Source organism: Chelonia mydas, chromosome 5 (assembly GCF_015237465.2).
Source record: "Chelonia mydas isolate rCheMyd1 chromosome 5, rCheMyd1.pri.v2, whole genome shotgun sequence".
Classification (NCBI taxonomy): Eukaryota; Metazoa; Chordata; order Testudines; family Cheloniidae; genus Chelonia; species Chelonia mydas.
In genome coordinates, this window is record NC_051245.2 from 107,965,344 (window position 1) to 107,985,306 (window position 19,963).

Below are 19,963 nucleotides of genomic sequence, written 5' to 3' on the forward strand. Positions count from 1 at the left end.
ATCTAGAGGTAACCAAGGAATTTGCACTGAAATGAGATAACCATCAATATGTATTTTAGTATTGTTTAAAGCTATTAGTAATGCCTTTCAATTTCATTAGATTTTTAACTCTGTAGTAACTGTATATACATAAAGTTGAATGTTTTCTATCTATATGTCAATCGTTTTATGATCAGATTGCAAAGAAAGAAGGGAGAGAAACTTCAATGATTTTTTTATTGACAACTATATACTGTAATATCCATAAAAAGTGATGTGTCCAAGTTGTTACTATTCTGTGTTTCTGTTGTACACATGGGCCAAATCCTGCTAGGCTTTCAAGTATTTCCTTGGCATGTGTAAATGTGTTGTGTGCTGTAAGGCTATACAGGTGAAATGCTGCACAACCTTCTGGACTGTGCATGCTAGTTGTACTTTGGCTGATCATCCTGTTTATACAAAGCCTAAATGGAAGAAAACCTTTCCACCTCTGCAGTTGGGATTTGTGGAATAGGTTTGGAAAGTGAGGCGCACACATAAATGATGGTTCCAGGAGGAGGAAGAGGAGGATAGATGTGTCTCAGGATATCTGGGGGATATCTGCCCCAATAGAGGGCCTAAAATAGAGGGGGGAAGTTGAGAGGTGAGGGGGGATTCCCCAGATTGCCATTTGAGGAGAAAACTTTGCCTCGGTAGGCTCCACACTTCTCCTTGGCTGCACGCTATTGAAGATCTGTCAGGCAGAAGGACATCTTTCTGTGCTGCTCATTCTCCTTTAAAGCACCCGCATCCCCATCAGGCACCCATGTAAGGCCAACACTGACAGCACCTCCACTTCTGAGCAAGTAATACCACAAAGGACTAGGGAGTAGCCTTCACAGTTATGCCTAATCAGGAAACTCTCATACTCTCTATGGCTTAGCAGCTGCACAGACAAATTTCCACTGAATAAAACCTGTTGTGTATTAGTGTGAAATATACATTTATCATCAAAATAAGAAAAGAAGTGAAACCTCAGGAGTGGCAAGGCATCATCTTAACAGTGATGAAGCAAATATCCTAGTCCTTATTCAGGACTCGTATTAAACTCCTCAAACTCCTATTGATACTAATGGGAGTACATTTTTGCCTGAGTAAATAATATAGGATTTATACTGCCTAGTAACCAGTAGGTACCGAGCACTTTATAAACAGACAATAAAACAAAATCCCTACCTGACTTAGCTCACAAACAGCAAGGGAAACAATACAATAGCAAAAAGGTGAGGATCATCATTGGATGACTTTCCTTAGCCCACCACCAGGGGAGAGGCTGTTCCAAGAGTCAAAGGGGTGGCTTGAAAAGAAGGTGAACATCCAGGAGTGGGAGGAGACATAGAAATTGCCATACTAGATCACAGCTGTGGTCCACAGTGACCAAACTCAGGTGATTCAGAAAACCTGTGGTGGGCCTTTATGGAGTAACCTGCCCAGGGAGAGAGTTGTTTCCTAATCCCCGTTATTTCAGAGGTTGGCTTATCTGTACTCTACATTACTGTTCCTTCCCAGAGCTCCTCCTGTCATGGCACACCTGTGTGTTGCCCCTCATGCAAGGCTGTAACCAGCCTGCATTTTAGAGTCTGTAAGCTTGTATAAAGTATTTATTTGAACAGGCCTTACATCAATTGAATTTACTGTATAATATCTGAATACCTCAAAAATATTAATTTATTTAACCTCACAACTTTCATTTGAGGAAATGTTAGGGAATGACTATCTTCCATTTCACAGAAAGAGAAACTGTGGCACAGAGAAGTTGCCTCACGACATTCGTCATAGATAGGAAAGGTCTATTTCTATTTTACAGAAGGAGAAAACTGGGAAGTTCTTAAGACCCACCTTTTCAGAAATGGTCTTAAATTTGCATGCCCCAGGTTTCTGGGTGCCCAGCTTTACAAACCTAGGGTCTGACTTTCCACTGAAGTTGACTGGAGCTGTGAATACACAGCACTTTTGGAAATTAGGTCCTAGATGTCTAAAGTTAGGCATCTAGATTCAAGAATTCAGCTTTGAAAATGTACCCCTTAGTGATTTGCCCAAGGTCACCCAGGATGACTGTGGCAGAGCTGGGAATAGAACTCTGAAGTCTTCTGTCCCAATCTTCTACCTTCATCACAGAACCATAGTGAACAAATACTATTCAAATGCACAAAACCTCTTTAATGTCATTAAGGTTTAAATGTTAGTCACCAGAAATAAGGTAATGCAAAGTCTGAGTTACAGCTGAAATATTAACAGGGCCATGTTGCACATCTTGAATGTTTTTATAGTATATATCTTTTATGACAAAAAGAATAAACTGTTAAAATACATATTTAAATAGTGGACTAGAAGACATTACGTGATTTGCAACATAGTTAAGATAGCACTGCTCTTGGAATCTTAACTTTTGCATTTTGTGACTCTGGTGATTTTTCTGGGCTGTGTTTTAGAAAGCAGGGGCTCATTTATGCATTCATTGCTTGCACAGTTGCATTCCCTACATTTGTGCATATAAATCAAGGACTCCACATGCAAGAGAGCCATGGGGTCATTTGTGTAAGAAATCATGGTAATTACATCCATAATTTTAGGCATTGAGGCCATCATCATGTACCATTGCAATGGTCCAAGAACAACTCATGTCAATTGTAATGTTGGGTGTTTAGCAGATTGAACGCCACCCCACCCCAGCCCTATGAATGGGGGAAATCCATAGTATCTACTCCCCTACATGGGAATAATCTTTTCTGAATAGGGGGAGTTGGGAAGCTTTATTATTATCCAGTCACTGTTTTTCAGACTTGGTCATCTATTTACTCCTCAATGTGGACACTTTACCATACATGCCATTTTTCAAAGTTACACCATTTCCAAATAATCTCTGTGTAAAAATGTGTGGCCATTTTTAAAAATAGGAAATGTAATATTTTCATCCTTGTAGACCTCAAAAATGGCAAAAGATACATTGCTCAAACTTTAAAAAAAATGTCACCTTTTGTAGAGACTAAGAATGGAACATTTCACACACAAAAAATGAATGTTTCAGAAAGTTAGGAAAATATGGAAACAAGATTTATAATGGAAATTAGTTTGTAATGATAACTGTAGGGGATGTTATTGTAATACATAGTTATAAGTTGTATATAACTACATGCAGCTTATAGCTAATGTGACAATTCCTACTGCTTAAAAAGGATTGAAGGTTTAAACTATTGCATTATATATAGCTGGCCCAGTAGCAATTGCTACTGATGTGTTGTAGAGCCATTTTCAGGAATTAATCAGGGATTCCCACTCCAGTCATCTGGTAGAAGCTACGTATGTCCCACAGGAATAAGTCTGACAGGAACGTCTAAGCTGGGAAAATGACTTGAGCAAGAAAATATCCCCGAGATTTGAGACAAAGGAAAACAAAAAGAAAGAGCAAGTACTAGCATCACTAACACTAACAAAGGTGTTGCCATCAAACATGAATACTACATTAAAGCCACATCCTGCATTCACTTCAGCAGGTTTGTAGAAAGTGCTGTCTCTTTCAAAACATTTAAATTTTTAAAACACACAATGGGAAATGCTTGATTAGTTTGGAACCTCAGACCAGAGTAAATCTGAACCTTCAGTACAGTCTATATTGGACCTTTACTGAATTAAAGAACAGTGTTGATACTCAGTTCAACACACTTTGGTTCAACACAAACCAAACCCTGTTTGAAATTGGTTAGCTGTTTAAATCAGTTGGACAGTGGCTTCCTGTCTCAGTTCGCATATGTCAGCACTGCATCTGTGAAATGCATCTGCCCGAGCCGGGATCCACAGATTTTGTTTAGTGGGGCTCCCGCTAGCGTGCTAAAAATAGCCATGTAGTTGTGGCTCAGCTGGGGTTCGAGCTCTCAAGCCTGCAGGGATGGGGAGGCCTGAGAGCCTGAGCTGCAACATGAAAGCAAAGCCTACACAGCTACTTTTCATTTGGCCAGTAGAGAATAGGGCCCAGTTCCCTTATTTTCTTTTGAAAATCCCATGCTCTGACTTCCCCCCCACCCCACCCCCAGCCAGGTGGCTGGTCAGCTGTAGAAATATTATGGAAATAAATTGTCTCAAGACATTATATTGAAAATACCACAGGAGCCAGAATCCTTTGGCTATTTTTGACATTGGACAGATTGGAATACCTGCTCTGCTTTCATGGTACCCACTTATGGCATCATGTAGGGTACAAGCACTACACATGTAGCTACATGCTGCAGTGAAAGCAGGCTGAGTCCACCCTTGTCACTGGGGTGTGCAGCTTCCAATGGCAGTGAAAGACTCTGACAGTGGGGAAAAGCTCTTGCAGTGGGGAAAGGCCAGAGCTGTTTCCCTCTGCCTCCCCCTGCTGGAGTCTTTTCCCTGCTGCTGGAGCCTTTCACTGCGGTGAGAAGAGGCTCCAACAGCAGGGAGGCAGCAGGCAACTAAAAGTAGAGACGTAAACATGGGAAGCACTGCTTGGACATGCAGAAAGCCATGTAGGGTATATACACTAGGGTTCAGGCGTGTAGGGCACTCTGTTCCACTCTCCTCGCCTAAGCCATCCCTCACTGTCCACTGCTGTTTATACCCGGGCTAACTGGGCGTGCAGTGCCTGTACTCTACACGCCACCGTGAGTGTAGATGTACCTTCAGCATCTGTGTTGGGGGGATGCAAGTTTATAATAAGGATAGTTTAACTAGTTGTAGCAAAATATTAAATTGTGAAAGTAACAGGAAGATAATGAATAGATCTTGGGATCAGAGAAATCCTGTTAAGATTTGTTTCAAATACATTAACAGTGTTTTGATTACACTGAAGGCTGAAGAGTACTTTACCCAAAATGCCAATAAACAAGCTTCATAATACTGCAATCAATTTTATCTGAAATGAAGGTATTCAGTACTTGTTAGCTTTGAATATGGAAAGAATTTTCAGGAATTTATCAGCGGTTGGAGAAAGATAGTTTATTAAAAATAATCCTGGATACGATGATCAAAATAAAACCCTTATTCTCCAATCTTAAACTCACCCAGCATATTATTTGTTGACAATTGCAGTACTAATGTTTGGCTCCTGGTGCCACTTGGGTACACTAGGTGGATCTTCTGACATTGAGCTACCGTTGTTCTCTCAACTCTCCCCAGCTGGCAATTTTTAAATACCACTCATCTTTCTCTGCATCTGACAAAGTGCATGTGTCACACTTAAAAAAATAAACCACTTGTGTTGTCAGCCTGGTGGCTTAGCGGTAGCGCTCTGGGCTGCTTTGTCATTGAATCAGAGATGTTTAGAGATGGAAAAGACCTATTAGGTCATTGAGGCCATCTCCTGGTCACTGTAGGGTGTTTCCTACTATACATTTTCTTGTGTTTTGTCTTGTTTTATATATTCTAAGTGATGGGGCTCACACTATGTCCACATCCCTTGGGGAGAGCATTTCAGAAATTAATACTATATATCTAGCTGTCAGGAAGCTTTCCCTGATAATCACTGCAAATTTTCCTTTTCTCAGTTTTATCCCTGGATTCCTAACTAGTAACCCCCTTTATACCACCCTAAATAGCTCATCTTCTTTTTTGCCACTTATACTGAACGATCGTTACACTTTTAAAATCATATCCCACTTAATTATCTCTTAGCCATGGTCTGCTCTTCTCTGAATTTCCTTGAATTTGTCAACATCTTTCTGGTACATATTAATTGAATTCCAGGATGAGCACAGTAAAACCATGCTTGGTTTGGTTTGGTTTATTTAATGCTATCTTATCAAGACAAGGCATCCTACTCTAGCTTAAAACTAGTTCTAAATGTTCTCAAAAACAGAAAAGGGAGGTTAGAGCTGAATCTTCACTGATGTCCTATGCTTTCAGGCTTGGATTTGGCAACTAGTCTCTTATATAGCCTTCTTTGGGAACCTGATCCTCCTTATACTTCAGTGGGAACAGGGTCAGGCCGCTTTTGTACATTCTGAGCTAATTGCTTTAAAGTATATACTAACAAAAAGTGACTACCTGCTCAAACCAGCTTAGCAGAGACTCTAATGCTAGAATCCGGATGATCAGCCAGCTATGTATAAACCACAAATCCAAGTTTATACCTTGACTATAAAAATGTGCAGGAAGGACATCAGGTACAGCCACCAGGTTGGTGGGGGGAGAGGGGTTCTACTCTTCACGTACATATGCTCCAAGTATGTGGCCACTAAGTAGCAGACTGATAATCACTGCTTCTGGTCACTGGGGATTAGAGAAATGAACAAAGAAGGAAGGAATAATAAACACAATTTGAGTGATGTCATTGTGGTCACATGGTGGGAAGCATAGTGCCCACTTCTGGACAAAAAGACAACTTTCTGCTACTTGATGTGACAGCCTGCAAATCAGCCTGCCTAGTACCATTGCTTGAACACAGTGGGGCAAATCCATTCCTGGTGTAACTCCATTGAGATCAGTGAAGTTACTCTAAAGATGACTTTGTCCCATTGAATCTGAAAAGGGTTGAGAGTTAAATCAGTGGTATCTGTATCAGTCTTTTTGCTGGTTCTATGAATATGCTTTATGTTAAGGGGAGTGATGTCAGGTAATTTTTTTTAGATACAGCTAACAAAAAAATGAAACGGAATGACCAGATTAGGCAAAATTTCGTTTGTTTTCCATATTGCATCTACTTCATTTTTGTTTCAGACTTTACTATTTAAACAGTGACCAAAAATGACAAGGAATTCCTGACCCCAGGAGCTTACAACCTAAAACTTATCTTTCACCACAGTTGCGCTTGCCCAAAACGTCAGTAGTGTATTTCTCTCTCTCATATGTTCTAGGCCTTAACCAGAGAGTTACAGCATAATGTACAGGAGATGAGAATGCGAATCAGACATGCTAAAAAATTACGAGAAGAGAAGGAATGGAACAGGTATCCTTCCAAAGAGTCTGTCCACCGAGCCCAGTCCTTGGCAGCATCTATCCTTAATATTTCAAAGACTGATCTAGCGGAGATGCTGGATACAGAAGATGAAGAGGTAAGGTATCTTAAGGACTATTTTAGGGTAAAGGGCATATCCTTAGCTGGTGTTAATTGGTGCAGTTCCATGTAAATCAATGGAGCTCCCACAGTTTTCATCAACTGAGGATGTGGCCCAACATTTTAAAAATTTATTATTATAACTACTGCAGTAGCACCCAAGCACTCCCAACCATGGATCAAGGCCTCACTGTATTAGACACTGTACAAAGAGATAACCTAAAGACAGTGCCTTCTGCAGAGAGTTCACAAGCTAAGATTTAGACAAAATGTCACAGTTGAATAAAGGACCATATAGAAGGGGCAAAGTTATAGTGGAGACCGTTGTAAATGCGTAAATTAAAAATAAATTTCCTGATTTGAAAATGGGGATGCGGAGATTTTAATCATTTCAAAATCCTTAGTAATTTCCATTTTTCATGAGGAAATTTAATAATCTCACACATAACATTCATTTTGAAGGTGGACTTCAGTATTAATGAAGCAATTTGTAATCTATTCTGTCATACCAAAATCAGTTTACTTGTGCATGTTTTCTCTAATTTTGCAAAAAGAAAAGGAGTACTTGTGGCACCTTAGAGACTAACCAGTTTATTTGAGCATAAGCTTTCGTGAGCTACAGCTCACTTCATCGGCATCCAGAGACTAACCAATTTATTTGAGCATAAGCTTTCGTGAGCTACAGCTCACTTCATCGGCAGCCGATGAAGTGAGCTGTAGCTCACGAAAGCTTATGCTCAAATAAATTGGTTAGTCTCTAAGGTGCCACAAGTACTCCTTTTCTTTTTGCGAATACAGACTAACACGGCTGCTACTCTGAAACCTGTCTCTAATTTTGGTAATTTCTACTAAACGAGTGTTTTCTAATAGGGAGCCTGTTGCTTTTCTTTCTTGAGCCTATCCTACAGTTATATGGCAGAATATTTGATTTGACCCCATCAAAATGCTCTGTGATAAATATTATGTTTTCTTAGTTGCTCAAGCTGAAATAAAGCTAGCTAGTGAGTAAAAAAGATGTAGAGTGACTGTGTGTACATACAAATATAAAAAATGTGTGTGCTGTTACTTGGAAAATGTTGACTAGTAGTGATAATACTTTCATATTGTCACAACAGATTATGACTAGTTCCACACTTTTAAAGCAATTACAGTGTGTGTGTGTGTGTGTGTGTGTGTGTGTGTGTGTGTGTGTGTGGGAGGGAGAGAGAGAGAGAGAGACTGCATACACACAAATACATTATAGTCTGATTTCTATCTCACTTAACACCAATTCTACACCTCTGCAGGTTTATTGATTTCAATGGAGTTGCTCCTTATTTACCTCAGTGTAACTGAGATCAGAATAAGGTCCTATTGTTTTGATACAATGTGTATTGTAAGTGTTTGTGTCTAATACACACACAAAGGAAATGTAAATGTACAATTGATATACTTGCACTCTACATATACATACCATGCATGTTTTATTTTATTAATCTATGCACAGATCCCAAACTTCCAAAGTGACTTCCTCAATTGCACTTATAAAATTTGCACATGTATTCATTCACACACATACAAGTGTATTTCAAAGAAGAACTGGGCATGCAGTTATCCAGTTGCAGATGCAAATATAGGTTGTGTAAATGCAATGGAAGCCCTCAAAGATTTTGAGGATCCTATTGAGGCAGCCAGTTTTCAAAGTATTGTCCCCATTTACACATACAGTTACTCAACTGGTGTGCAAAAATGCAGTTATGGTTGTCTGTAACTATTCAGTATATTCTGCGAGTATAATAGTAAGAAAATCCTATGTAATTCATATTTATTCTATTTTTAGGAAATAGAAAGGGCTAAAATGGAAGTTGAAAAAGATAAGGAATGGCTGTGTTACATACAGAAACTTCTTGAAGGACAGGTACTACATTTATTTATCCACTTAATGAATTAAAACTTTCTAATCTAACTAATTATATATCTTTAATAGTAGTAATTCATGCAGTACAATGTTATTATTTTCTGATGTTTCTTTTCTACTTCTCTTTAACTGTGAGGCATTACATGAGACAGAGAAGAAGTTAACACCATATTTGTACTAGCTAACTTAACGGATGTAAATAATCTGGGGAAAACCAGCACAGATCTTCACAAATGTATTAATTAAATTATTGAGTCAGTCTGTATGCTTGGTAGAGTGAAAAGGATCCATTCTTTCATACCTCTTAGGAAAAAGAGATTTTTTATTATGTGCCTTTAAAGTCAGTAGTTGATATGGACACCTGAGGAGTTCATGGGTTTCAGTGACCTTTTACTATGGACCTGTTTCCAGTCAATTCATGTTTTCCTCACAGCCAGACAGCTGTTTATTACCGTGTCTTCCCGCATTCTCTACAATATTTTCTACTGAGACCTCGAGCAGCTTGTTAGTGGGAAGTAAATATTGATTTGGCATCCTGTCAATGCAGAAAGAATGAAAAAATTTCCACCAGAGGCCCCTCAAACATTTTCCTATCGACATTTTCTGTGCAGAGTAGAAGGCTGCATAGAGGATGACAAGGCTGAGACTAGTTGAAATCCCTGAGGGGTCCTCTGAGACTGCCGCTGTGACCTGTGTGATACTTTTTCTTCTCTTTCAAGTCTTTTTTTTTAATACACACACAGTCTGCTGGGATGCTCCCCCTCTTGTAAGTGATCAAGGGCAGTTTATTGGCAGGTGAGAGCCCTGCTTTTCTAGTCGTAGTCAGTTGTTGTTTGGACATCACTGACAACATCCACTGGATCTTGAAACTTTTTCATTATATTTTAGTTACTTTCTGAATCGTGATTACGTGTATCTAATATCTGAAATAAAATGACATTTGATTTATAAATTTAAACGTATATGCAGTAGGGTGAGTGCCTAAGCTGTATACTTTATTTCTAATAAGAAAGTAGATAATTAAAAATATTTTGAGAGCCATTTCAGAGGCTAGTCATTTCTAAACAGCAAATAATAATTAAAGAAAATAAAAAAATATTTCAGTGTCAAGATTAAATCCCATAATCAGCTATTAAAATGGTGATTGTTTTTCTTCATTCATTATCAGAAGATACTACCACTAAGGCTGCTTAATTGCTGCCGCCGAGGAGAATGAAATACCCATTGAATTGCATTGGCCTGGCCACAAGCAGTGCAGCTTCATTTAAATCGTTTTAGTGCTATATGCAAAACAGAAACACAAATGTAGTCCCTACATTTCCTTCAGATTTGAGAAATGTTAAACCTAAACTTTAGTAAGTCGTAGGAATAAATGATGTGCTCAGTTCATACTGGGGATAGTTTAGAAACCTGCAGAATAAGAATCATGCTCTATATTCTTTCTTAATTCAGATGTAATTTTTTCCTTTGCACCTGGCAGATCATAAAAGTAAACTAAATAAAAGATTTAGGGCCATATCATCCTCTCCGCCACCACAAGCAGACAGTATGAAAACCTAGTGCATCAAGGATGAGGATTGTGGTTTTTTTGTGACCAAGTACCTCTTTCTGTTTAGGCTCCAAGGGCACCGGGAACTTCAGCTAGGGAAGGAGGAAGGGCTGCTTGCTTTCAGCAGGATCACTTTCCTCGTCTCTAACTCCTGGGAATTTAGTGAGTAAGTTAATGGTGATTCGATCATCATGAACTTACCTGCATCTCCCCTCTGTGCTGTGAGGCATCCCTGCTCCTTTTCCCTGGCAGGGATTGTAGGGACATGGGAGACACCTGGCACCCCAACTGTCATAGAAAAAGTTTTGGCAAGAGCCTGGAGGATACCAGGGGATGGGCTGGTTTTGGGGTCAAGATCTGCTTCTTCTTCTGTGTGGGGGATTAAATCATGCTTCCTACAGATGGACGTGAAGAAAACTATGAATGGAAATCCTGGAGTTTCCTGACCCTTCCTGAGAGTAGCCCATGGAGAAGGATATGCCCTTTACAATTTTCAAGTCAGGTCTTGTGCATTGGTGGATACTGTGTTTCCTTTTAATACATGTTTCTAAAATTCTGACCTGAAATGCTCAATTTAAAAGTGGAAAAAATGGGAACTTTTTGTCAAGACTCTAATCAGAATAAAATGTAGACTTTGCACAGTGAGATACGTTTATATTCTATGTACACATACACATCTGTGATATGGCATCTCAGGCTTACTTTCTGCACTTATTGTGAGAAAATGTCCTGCAGAAAATTGCATCAGATCACTGCAGTTTGATATAGTGTCTTTTTGTGCCATTGAGCCAGGACTCTGGAACATAATTGCCCAGCAGTATTGATTTAATTGCCTAGGTTTATTTGTGGACTCCTAATTATTGACTGGAGGTAAATTTAATGGAGAAACCTTTATGAACACTGGGAAACTGCTGCTGTTGCTGTTATACATAATGAACTGCATCATATCCCTCTAGATCATTTTTCAAGCTAATTTTATTCCACTGTGACAGTACGATAACATTTAAAATGTCATAGACATTTTATTTTTATTACTGACATATGCTGTTTTACTGCTGCATTAGAAATTTTGGGGGAGACTGGGGGAAGCACTAGTTGCTTTTAATGTCATTTTATAGATTCCCCTAGAGTGTAATCATAAACGACTATAGCACACCTCTGTTTTACACTTCATCTACACTCCTATTTTCTGTACGGTTATGACCTGAAAAGGTTTGTATTTATGCTGGCTTTAGGAAAGTATTACTGTTGCTATGATTAATATGTACATTATAGTGGTGCCCAGAGGCCCCAGTCAGAATCGAGGCCTCACTGTACTAGCCATTGTACGAACACATGTGAAGAACTGCCCCGTACAAACTAAATGGAGGAATTTCCTTTTCAAAATATTATTCAAATAAAAATGGTATTATCTAAGGAAATAACTGAGTTGGGAATTCTGCTGTGATATTTATAAGCACACATTGTCTAAAGCTACATTTTGACTGGCAAATGAGGTCTTTTTGATGATCTTTATATTCATGCATCAACTCGCAGTGCCTGGAACCTCATCACTGAAAAATTAAAAACAAACACCCTAAAAACCCCACCCCTTGTACGTAAAACAGAATGGGGTGAAAGTTAATGGGTTTCTACGGCACAAGGGGGTGCTGTATGTGAAGAGGCGTCATAGGAGGTACACGCCCCTGCCTGGAAACTTCTGAGAGGCTATGCATAGCTAGTGGGGCATGAGAAAGGCAGAGCTGGGGAATCCACCAGGGCACACAACTTCCAGTCCTTCCCTAATGGGGAGTAGGGCACATAACAACCAGTGTAGGCCATTCTAGCCATTAGGCATGTCTACAGCTCCAGTAGGGGATGGAAGAAAGATTCTTTCCCCACTTCTTTCCTCATGTCCCTAGTGCCTATGCTAGCTACCTGAGCCAGGCACAGGGTACTAGATTTGTCTCTCGTCCATTTTTAAAAAAACAGGTTTTGAAAACCTCATTTATCCAGATTAATATCTGGCCTTCATTTCAGTTAGTTAAGTTTTCCTGTACCACACAAAGATTTCATTCATCCTGATGGACAGTAGTAATATTACCTCTGGACAATCAATTAATAATTTTGTATATGAATGCAATGAAAGCACATTGGCCTCATTCCAAATCGGTCCTTCAAATAGAGTTGCCAACTTTCTTCTCACACAAAACTGAACACCCTTGTTCCACCCCGCCCCTCCTCTAAGGCCCCTCCCCTGCCCCACTCCCCGCTCACTCCACCCCCCTTCCTCCATCACTCGCTCTCCCCACCCTCACTCACTCATTCATTTTCACTGGGCTGGCTCAGGGTGTTGGGGTGCGGGAGGGGGTGACAGCTCCAGCTGGGAGTGTGGGCTATGGGGTGGGGCCGGGGATGAGGGGTTTGGGCTGCAGGAGGGGGCTCCAGGATGGGGGATGGGGCCGAGCAGTTCGGAGTATGGGATGGGGCTCTGGGCTGAGTCAGGGGTTTGGGGTATAGGAAGGGGTGAGGGCTCCAGCTGGGGGTGTGGGCTCCAGGGTGGGGCCAGAAATGAGGAGTGCAGGGTGCAGGAGGGGGCTCTGGGCCGGGGCTGTGGGGTTCAGAGTGCAGGAGGGCTCTGGGCTGGGGCAGGACATTCGGGTGCAGGGGAGGTGAGGGCTCTGGGATGGGGCTGGGGATGAGGGGTTTGGGGTGCAGGAGGGTGCTCCAAGCTGGGACTGAGGGGTTCGGAGGGCAGGAGCGGGATCAGGGAGGTGGGACATTGGGTGGGAGGGGCTGGGAATGAGGGGGTTGGGGCACAAGAGGAGGTCAGGGGTGCAGATTCTGGGTGGTGCTTACCTCAAGCAGCTCCTGGAAGCAGCGGAATGTCTCCCCTCCAGCTCCTACATGGAGCCGCAGCCAGGCGGCTCTGTGTACTGCCCCATCCGCAGGCGCTGCCCCCGCAACTCCCATTTGGCTGCGGTTCCTGGCCAATGGGAGCTGCAGAACTGGCGCTTGGAGCAGGTATAGCATGTGGAGCCCCCTGGCTGCCCCTATGTGTAGGAGCTGGAGGGGAGACACGCCACTGCTCCCGGGAGCTGCACGGAGCCATAGCAGGTAGGGCACCTGCCTTAGCCCCACTGCACCACTGACCAGACTTTTAATGGCCCGCTCAGCACTGCTGACCGGAGCCTTTAGGGTCCCTTTTCGACCGGGCGTTCCGGTCAAAAGCCAGACACCTGGCAACCCTACCTTCAAACCTCCAAGAGAGATTTTTAACAAGGTACAAGTAGTCTGCCAAAATCTTTCACGCCTTGGAGCCTGTTACAAGGTTGGCTTAACTGGTCCTTTGTCAGGTACACAGTTGTGCCTCAGTTCCCCTTCCTCCTTGTGTGCCTCTGGGGTAATCATGCCCAATGCAACAAGAGCTCCATAATAAAATGTACCCTCCTTGGGGCTTCTTTATTAATGTACAAATTGTATTCTAATGGTTGTAACGCACTGGAAAACTCCCTGTCCACACCTTGTCCCCAGCTTTCCACAGATCTCTCACTAGGGTCTATGGATAATTCTTCCCCTTTGTATCAGGACTTGCAACTGTCCAGCCACCCTTCTCCACAACCCACTCAGCAGGGCATGCAGATAGTCCTTGGCTCTCTCATGGGCTTCTGACCACAGACCCACTCAGTTCTCATCTGGGAATGTAGCCCAACAGCCATAGATGGCCCCCTTCAGACTTCCCAGTGGGGTCAACTCCCTGCCTTCCCATACTATCTTTCTAGCAACAGAGCCTGTCTTTTATTTTCTCTCTCTTCCCCCAGCAGGCCTTGCTGCCAACATAGTCATGTGATCAATCATAAGAAACTCCCTCACCCCATGCTACCACTGTCACCATCCACCTTCCTGTTTTAACCCAGAGACTACAGCTTCAAGAATCCTGTCCTTAAAAAAGCTAAGTCTCTATAACAGACATGATGGTCTGCATCTAGAACCAATTCTTTGTGTTATATAACTTTTAACATCCTTGCTGGGCCATCAAGCCTAACATCCATGTTTGCATTGTCCTTGCAGTAATATAATAGGAACTCTGTTCTCTAGGTTGGTAGTTTGGAATACTATAAATGCATGATTTTGTGGGATGAGCAGTAACAACAATGCACTGCATTGCATGAAATGGGCTGAATAAAGGGAGCAGTTGGATTCATTAGCAAATGTTCCAACCTGTGCCAATAGTGGACAACAGATATACAGGTGGGAATTTATTAGTCTCGTGAGTCTTCGCAAATCAGTATAGCCAAGGAACAGTAATAGAGTGATGAATTTTCAGATTACTACCTGACTGAGTTTTTACAACTAATTCATTTATGTTGAAATGAAAAAAAAAACACTCAAGTTTAGCCTCTGCTGAAATTAGTTTCAGATGCAATTTCAGCCTGCTCCTCTCAAGTTTCATTTCCGTCGAATTTACAGTTTACCTACTTCAAGATGAAGCTGCTCTGAAGTGAAAAATAAATAAATAAAAGCTTTTACTGAAATACTCGCCGCTATGGGCAGATTAAATGTATTTGTAATCACTGTTGTGTGCACTCCAAAGATATTAGCAAAGAATTAAACAACTTAATTTTTGTATTAATTTGTAAATCACTGTCAAGCAGAACAACACAGTCTGTGGGGTAGATGTTTTCGGTAGTTGACACACTGTGAACTGGGATGTCTCTCCTCATTAGAATAATAATAACAACAACAACACCTTGCATTTATACCTTTTTCCATCTAAGGATCTCAAAGCACTTGCAAAACACAAATTTCTAAAGCTTCCTAACACCCAATGAGGCAGATAAATATTATTATCCCCATTATTACAGACAGGGAATCTGAAAGACAGGTATTAACTTGCCCAAGGTCATAGTGAATCTGTCAGGGAGCTGAGAATAGAACCTACCACTCCTTGACTCTTAGGTTTCTGCTTTAACTATTAGACCATGCTCCCTCCCAATGGACTATGTCCCCAAGATGACTAGCTATCTTGTTAACATCTGCACAAAATGTTCCCACTTCATCTTTATAGGTGTTCCTATTAAAAGAGTGAAAAGTTGAAAACTTAGGCAATATGGTAAGTCTTAAAACATGTAAAGCTAGGCTGCTGTTGCTCTCTCAGATTGTCTGAATTTATACAACTCTATTAAATTTTACTTCCCTTCAGTGCTATTATAAATTACAGTTGATTGTGTCTAGTATTATTATTACCAGTTACCTTTCGGAAAACTGGTTGTGGCCCAGATTATTGGGAGCCACTTGAATGAAACCACATTCAGTACTAAAATACATAACCATCAGCTGTACTGAACACGTCTGCACAGCTTAGGTATAGACATGGTGCTAACTAAATTCGCACAGCCCTGCCCCAGGCTATGGGCAGGTTTAAAATCTGGGATGGATTCTTTTGATTGGATTTTCGTCAACTGTTCTGAAATCCTGAACAGGAATGCAAATATCCCAGTGTATTTACAAAGCCATCTATAAAAGTAAATCTGACAGGCTTCTATTGAAGTTGAAGACTGCAGAGATCCAGTGCAGGGTGTGTGTCCATAAAGAGAATCAGATAAAAACACAAATACCTCTCCCAAACTGACAAATGTAAGAGAATGCCACAATATTCAACCTTCTGCTGCTCTTGATTTAAGTGAATAATTTAGTTAGAAAGACTTCTTTAAAGATCACTTTCTTATGACATACAGCTGCAAAAATAGTGAACAGCAAGTACATTATAGAATGATAGGAACCTGAAAAAGCAGTGAGATAATACATTAATTTAAAGCAGTTCATTAGGAAAAAATATAAAATGAATCAAAAATGAATGTGGTCAAGCTAGGGAAAGAAGAACTTATGCGAGAGTTTGAAGTCATGATAGACTGCTCTTGGAGAAATATATGTCGACAACAAAGAGCAGTTACAGAGTGGGCACCATGCTATGGTCAATAATTTTCCAGCACAGTAGAAGGTAACTCTAACAGGATGGCCTGCCTCTTTAAGTTCCTGGGGCCAGCCAGCACTGTTTGACTATCAGACCCTGCTGGGAAGCGGTCAAGTGATCCCTATAATGGGCTGAGAGAGAGCTCAGTTGGGTTGGAGTTGCAGGAGGGTGATGGGTTCCTGAAGCAGGGGGATTGAAGGGAAGGGTTGTTTTCTGTTCAGTTTTGGGAGGGACAAGTGGGAAAGCCTCTGGGAGCTGTAGCCCCTGATGGAGGAACTGCTTGGTTTACATGTTTTGCCTAAGTTTTATGCTTGAAAAATAAAACGGTGCCCTGGAAGAAGGGCCTGACATACTCTGGACATGACAGTGAGTCCTTCCTGGGCTGGGGAGACAGGCCCACAGTTTACAGCATCTCCAAAGGATTTGAGCTGAGATTATGCCATTGTAATACCAATACTGTGATCAATGCTGTGCTACCATGCTGTGATCAATGGTTTGATCCTCACACAGCAGCGTAGTAGTTCCTGAAGCTCTCAAAAGAGTGCTAGCAGGTGTGCTTGACTAGCTCAGCAATCCCACACCACAGACCTAGGGGCTGAGCACTGGAGGACATGTCCAGCCAGCTAGTGCTAGCCCTGTGCATAAACCGTTCTTACTCAAGAGGAGGAATACACAGCACACCATGGCAGCCTGCCCTGTAAATGCAGTGACTGTTGAGCATGACGTAGTACTTGGCCTCACCACCCCACTCCACTCCCCGGTTCATGCACAGCCTCCATGGGTAAGGTCAAGATTTTACCCTCGATCGTTTTATACAGATCATTTCTTGTAACATTTTAATTATAAAAAATGTAAATAAAAATAGCCCTACCATTGTTCAGGTTGTTCAACAATGTTCTTACTCTCACTTTTGGCCTCTTTTGTAGTTTGTGCCTTTTCCATAGGGAAACGTGCAATAACTATATCTGACATAAATAATATCAACCCAGATTAGTCTTTAAAGCCCAGCACACATGATGGGAAGAGAGGAGGATATAGAAATGAAAAAAGAAATTCAGAACAGAGGTAATGTACTTGCAAACAATAGTCATGGAGTGTGGAATTGTGAAAACACTGGGATGGTTATCTTGAGTTGAGTCCTAAACACCAGAGAGAACTGATTTCTCCACTCAACAACTAAAACGTAAACCCATTTTACATTTATATCCATTGGTGTGATTATTTGGCTTGATTCACCCCTGATTGCATGATTGGGGGAAAATTATCTTGCCCTCTTCTGGTACTGGCTGCAAATGCTGTTCTTCCATTAGGATTCACCTTCCTGTGAAAGGACACCAATTAAAGTGCTTTAACCCAAGGCTTCTTCCAGGAGGGGCAGCTTTAAGTTGTTCCTGGGACATCTTCTGCTAGCAGAGGCTTTCCAGAAGGTGTTCTGAAGCAGTACAATGTCTGAGCCTCCCACCCCACCTGTATTGCTCACTTTTTGGGGCAATGGGTAACTGAGTGGAGTTGATGTTACCTTGTGCCACCTCCTGATGGACTTTCCACCCCCCTGCACTCAAACGCCTGGATTACGCTGGCAGCAGAATCTATCCAGGGCTGAATCTACACCATTTTGTACAGTATGATATACACTGAAAACGTCCAAACTACATGCAACAATATCTAGTATATGTTAAGTCTTAAAGACATAATAGAGGACAATACACCAGTTGTTTTCCTTTAAAAAGCTGGGTTTGAAAGTAGACACCAGAGTGAATCTAACTTTTCTGTAAAATATGTAAACTCAGCTTTTTGTAAAATTCCCATTATGTTTAGAGTAACAGACTTCTCTGCAACATCCTGATCAATGGAGATTTTTTTTCTGCATTTATTCACAAAAGTTTCGCTATACTACTCTTAAGACATTTAGCAGCAGCACAGGGAGCTGTATTGATAGTTCTGTCTCACTCTCTTGAGCATAGTGAACATATAGTACTCTTCTATTTATATGTGCCCTGGAGATGACTGTAACCTCATATTGATCAGCTGATTGAAGATAAATGACAGAGCTGCTAGTATTGTAGATTACATCATTAACATGGTCAGTAAACCATGAATTGTTCAATAAGGCGTTTATCTTTTTTCATTTTACTTTGCTCTTTTATCATTTTTATGATAAAGAACAAAGTTACACACACTAACCAGGCAGATCAGTTTTAAAAGATCAGATGTGTGCAAGTGGGTGCTAGTTGTCAGAAATAAGTGAAATGTAATGGTTTAAGGATATTTAGCATATATTTTTCAGCTGAAGGAAATATGGAGTTCAGTAACCATTTTTCTTATGTTTCTTTTTCAGTTTCCTTTTGCTTCATATTTAATGGATGCAGTACTGGAAAAACTAAATGAGAAGAAGAAACTGGTAGAAGAGTATAGTTCTCTTATGAGGCAAACCATATGATACTGCTGCGAACTACGTTTGGAAAGGGTTTTATACAGAGTGACTGGGAAATGTTTTGTGCTCCTCACATCTTTCCCTTTCATATAGAAAATTATCAGTAGTCAAGTTCAATATAGAAGGAAGAAGACTCTGTGAACTAATTAATTGTTGAACAAGTGGAATTAATTACATTCCCATTTAAAGAGGAAAAGTGTAGATTTGATTGTTGAACACTAAAATTGCCACAAATCAATGCAAACTTAAAAATGATTTTCCTTCAAGTACATTAGTAAAGAAAGCCAGTGCAAGCCTTGAGGAGATGAGATGTCACGGATGTGAACAGTAAACCATAAGAACTGTACAAATCAGTGAGAGCACTGTGTATGCATAAAATGGCCAAGACACTGGGGGATGTATCATTCAAAACACTTTAGCTGAGATGGAGTTTTGTGTCCAAATCCATTGAATTTCAATGGAATTTGGACATCTTGCTCCTTCTGAGTCCTTTGCAAATCCCAGCCTTTGTTATGTACTCTGTATAAAATGGTATGCAGTCCTTGAATGGGTTTGTTTTATGTTAAGAACATGAAATAATAAAATGGAAAAGTATGCAGTAGCCTCAGAGACCATTAGGCAAGCTGTAGTTTTGTTTTCTAATTAGGAGTGTGTTGAGAGTCCAGTGTATTTAATTGTATTTAAGAAATAGTTCACCAAAATAAAAATGATTTCCAGTGTTTTTTTAATGAGAAGCCTCTGAAGTGCTCTGTGTGTAGAATGTTGCTCATATACTGTAAACACACACACACACAAAACTATTGCCTAGGTTCTGATCACAGCTCTTCCTGCTGCTGTATCCCACATGTGTTGCATGGTGAGTCAGGAGAGCAGCTCTGTAGCTGAGCTATGTTCAATGAGTTGGTTTTAGCCTAGTTCTTAGGGGACAGACGTTCATATTGCAAAGCCCCCAAACCACAAGTCTCTAATCAACACCCTTGCTCTCAGACTCAAGGATTGAATGGACATGGAGACTGTAGTACCCTCCTCTCTAGAGGAGTACTAGTTGAGGCACATTGTTGAGGCGGTGCAGAGAATTTGCAGTGCAGTTGTCTGTGTTACAT

General features: G+C 40.9%; 1 protein-coding gene across 6 annotated transcripts in view; it reads left to right on the forward strand.

Moving 5' to 3' along the window:
* CNTLN (centlein) overlaps positions 1 to 19,591 on the forward strand; it is a 294,546-nt gene extending 274,955 nt beyond the window's left edge. For 4 of the 6 annotated variants that reach the window (XM_037902022.2, XM_037902023.2, XM_037902027.2 and 1 more), the window contains 3 exons: positions 6,828 to 7,025; positions 8,847 to 8,924; positions 18,765 to 19,591. In XM_037902022.2, the coding sequence (XP_037757950.1) occupies positions 6,828 to 7,025; positions 8,847 to 8,924; positions 18,765 to 18,866 (378 nt within the window). In that variant the 3' untranslated portion in view covers positions 18,867 to 19,591. Of the gene's footprint in view, positions 1 to 6,827; positions 7,026 to 8,846; positions 8,925 to 10,540; positions 12,388 to 18,764 lie in introns of those variants that run through there. The other 2 variants (XM_037902024.2, XM_037902026.2) reach the window with 2 other exon arrangements.
* The last annotated feature ends 372 nt before the right edge of the window (positions 19,592 to 19,963 follow it).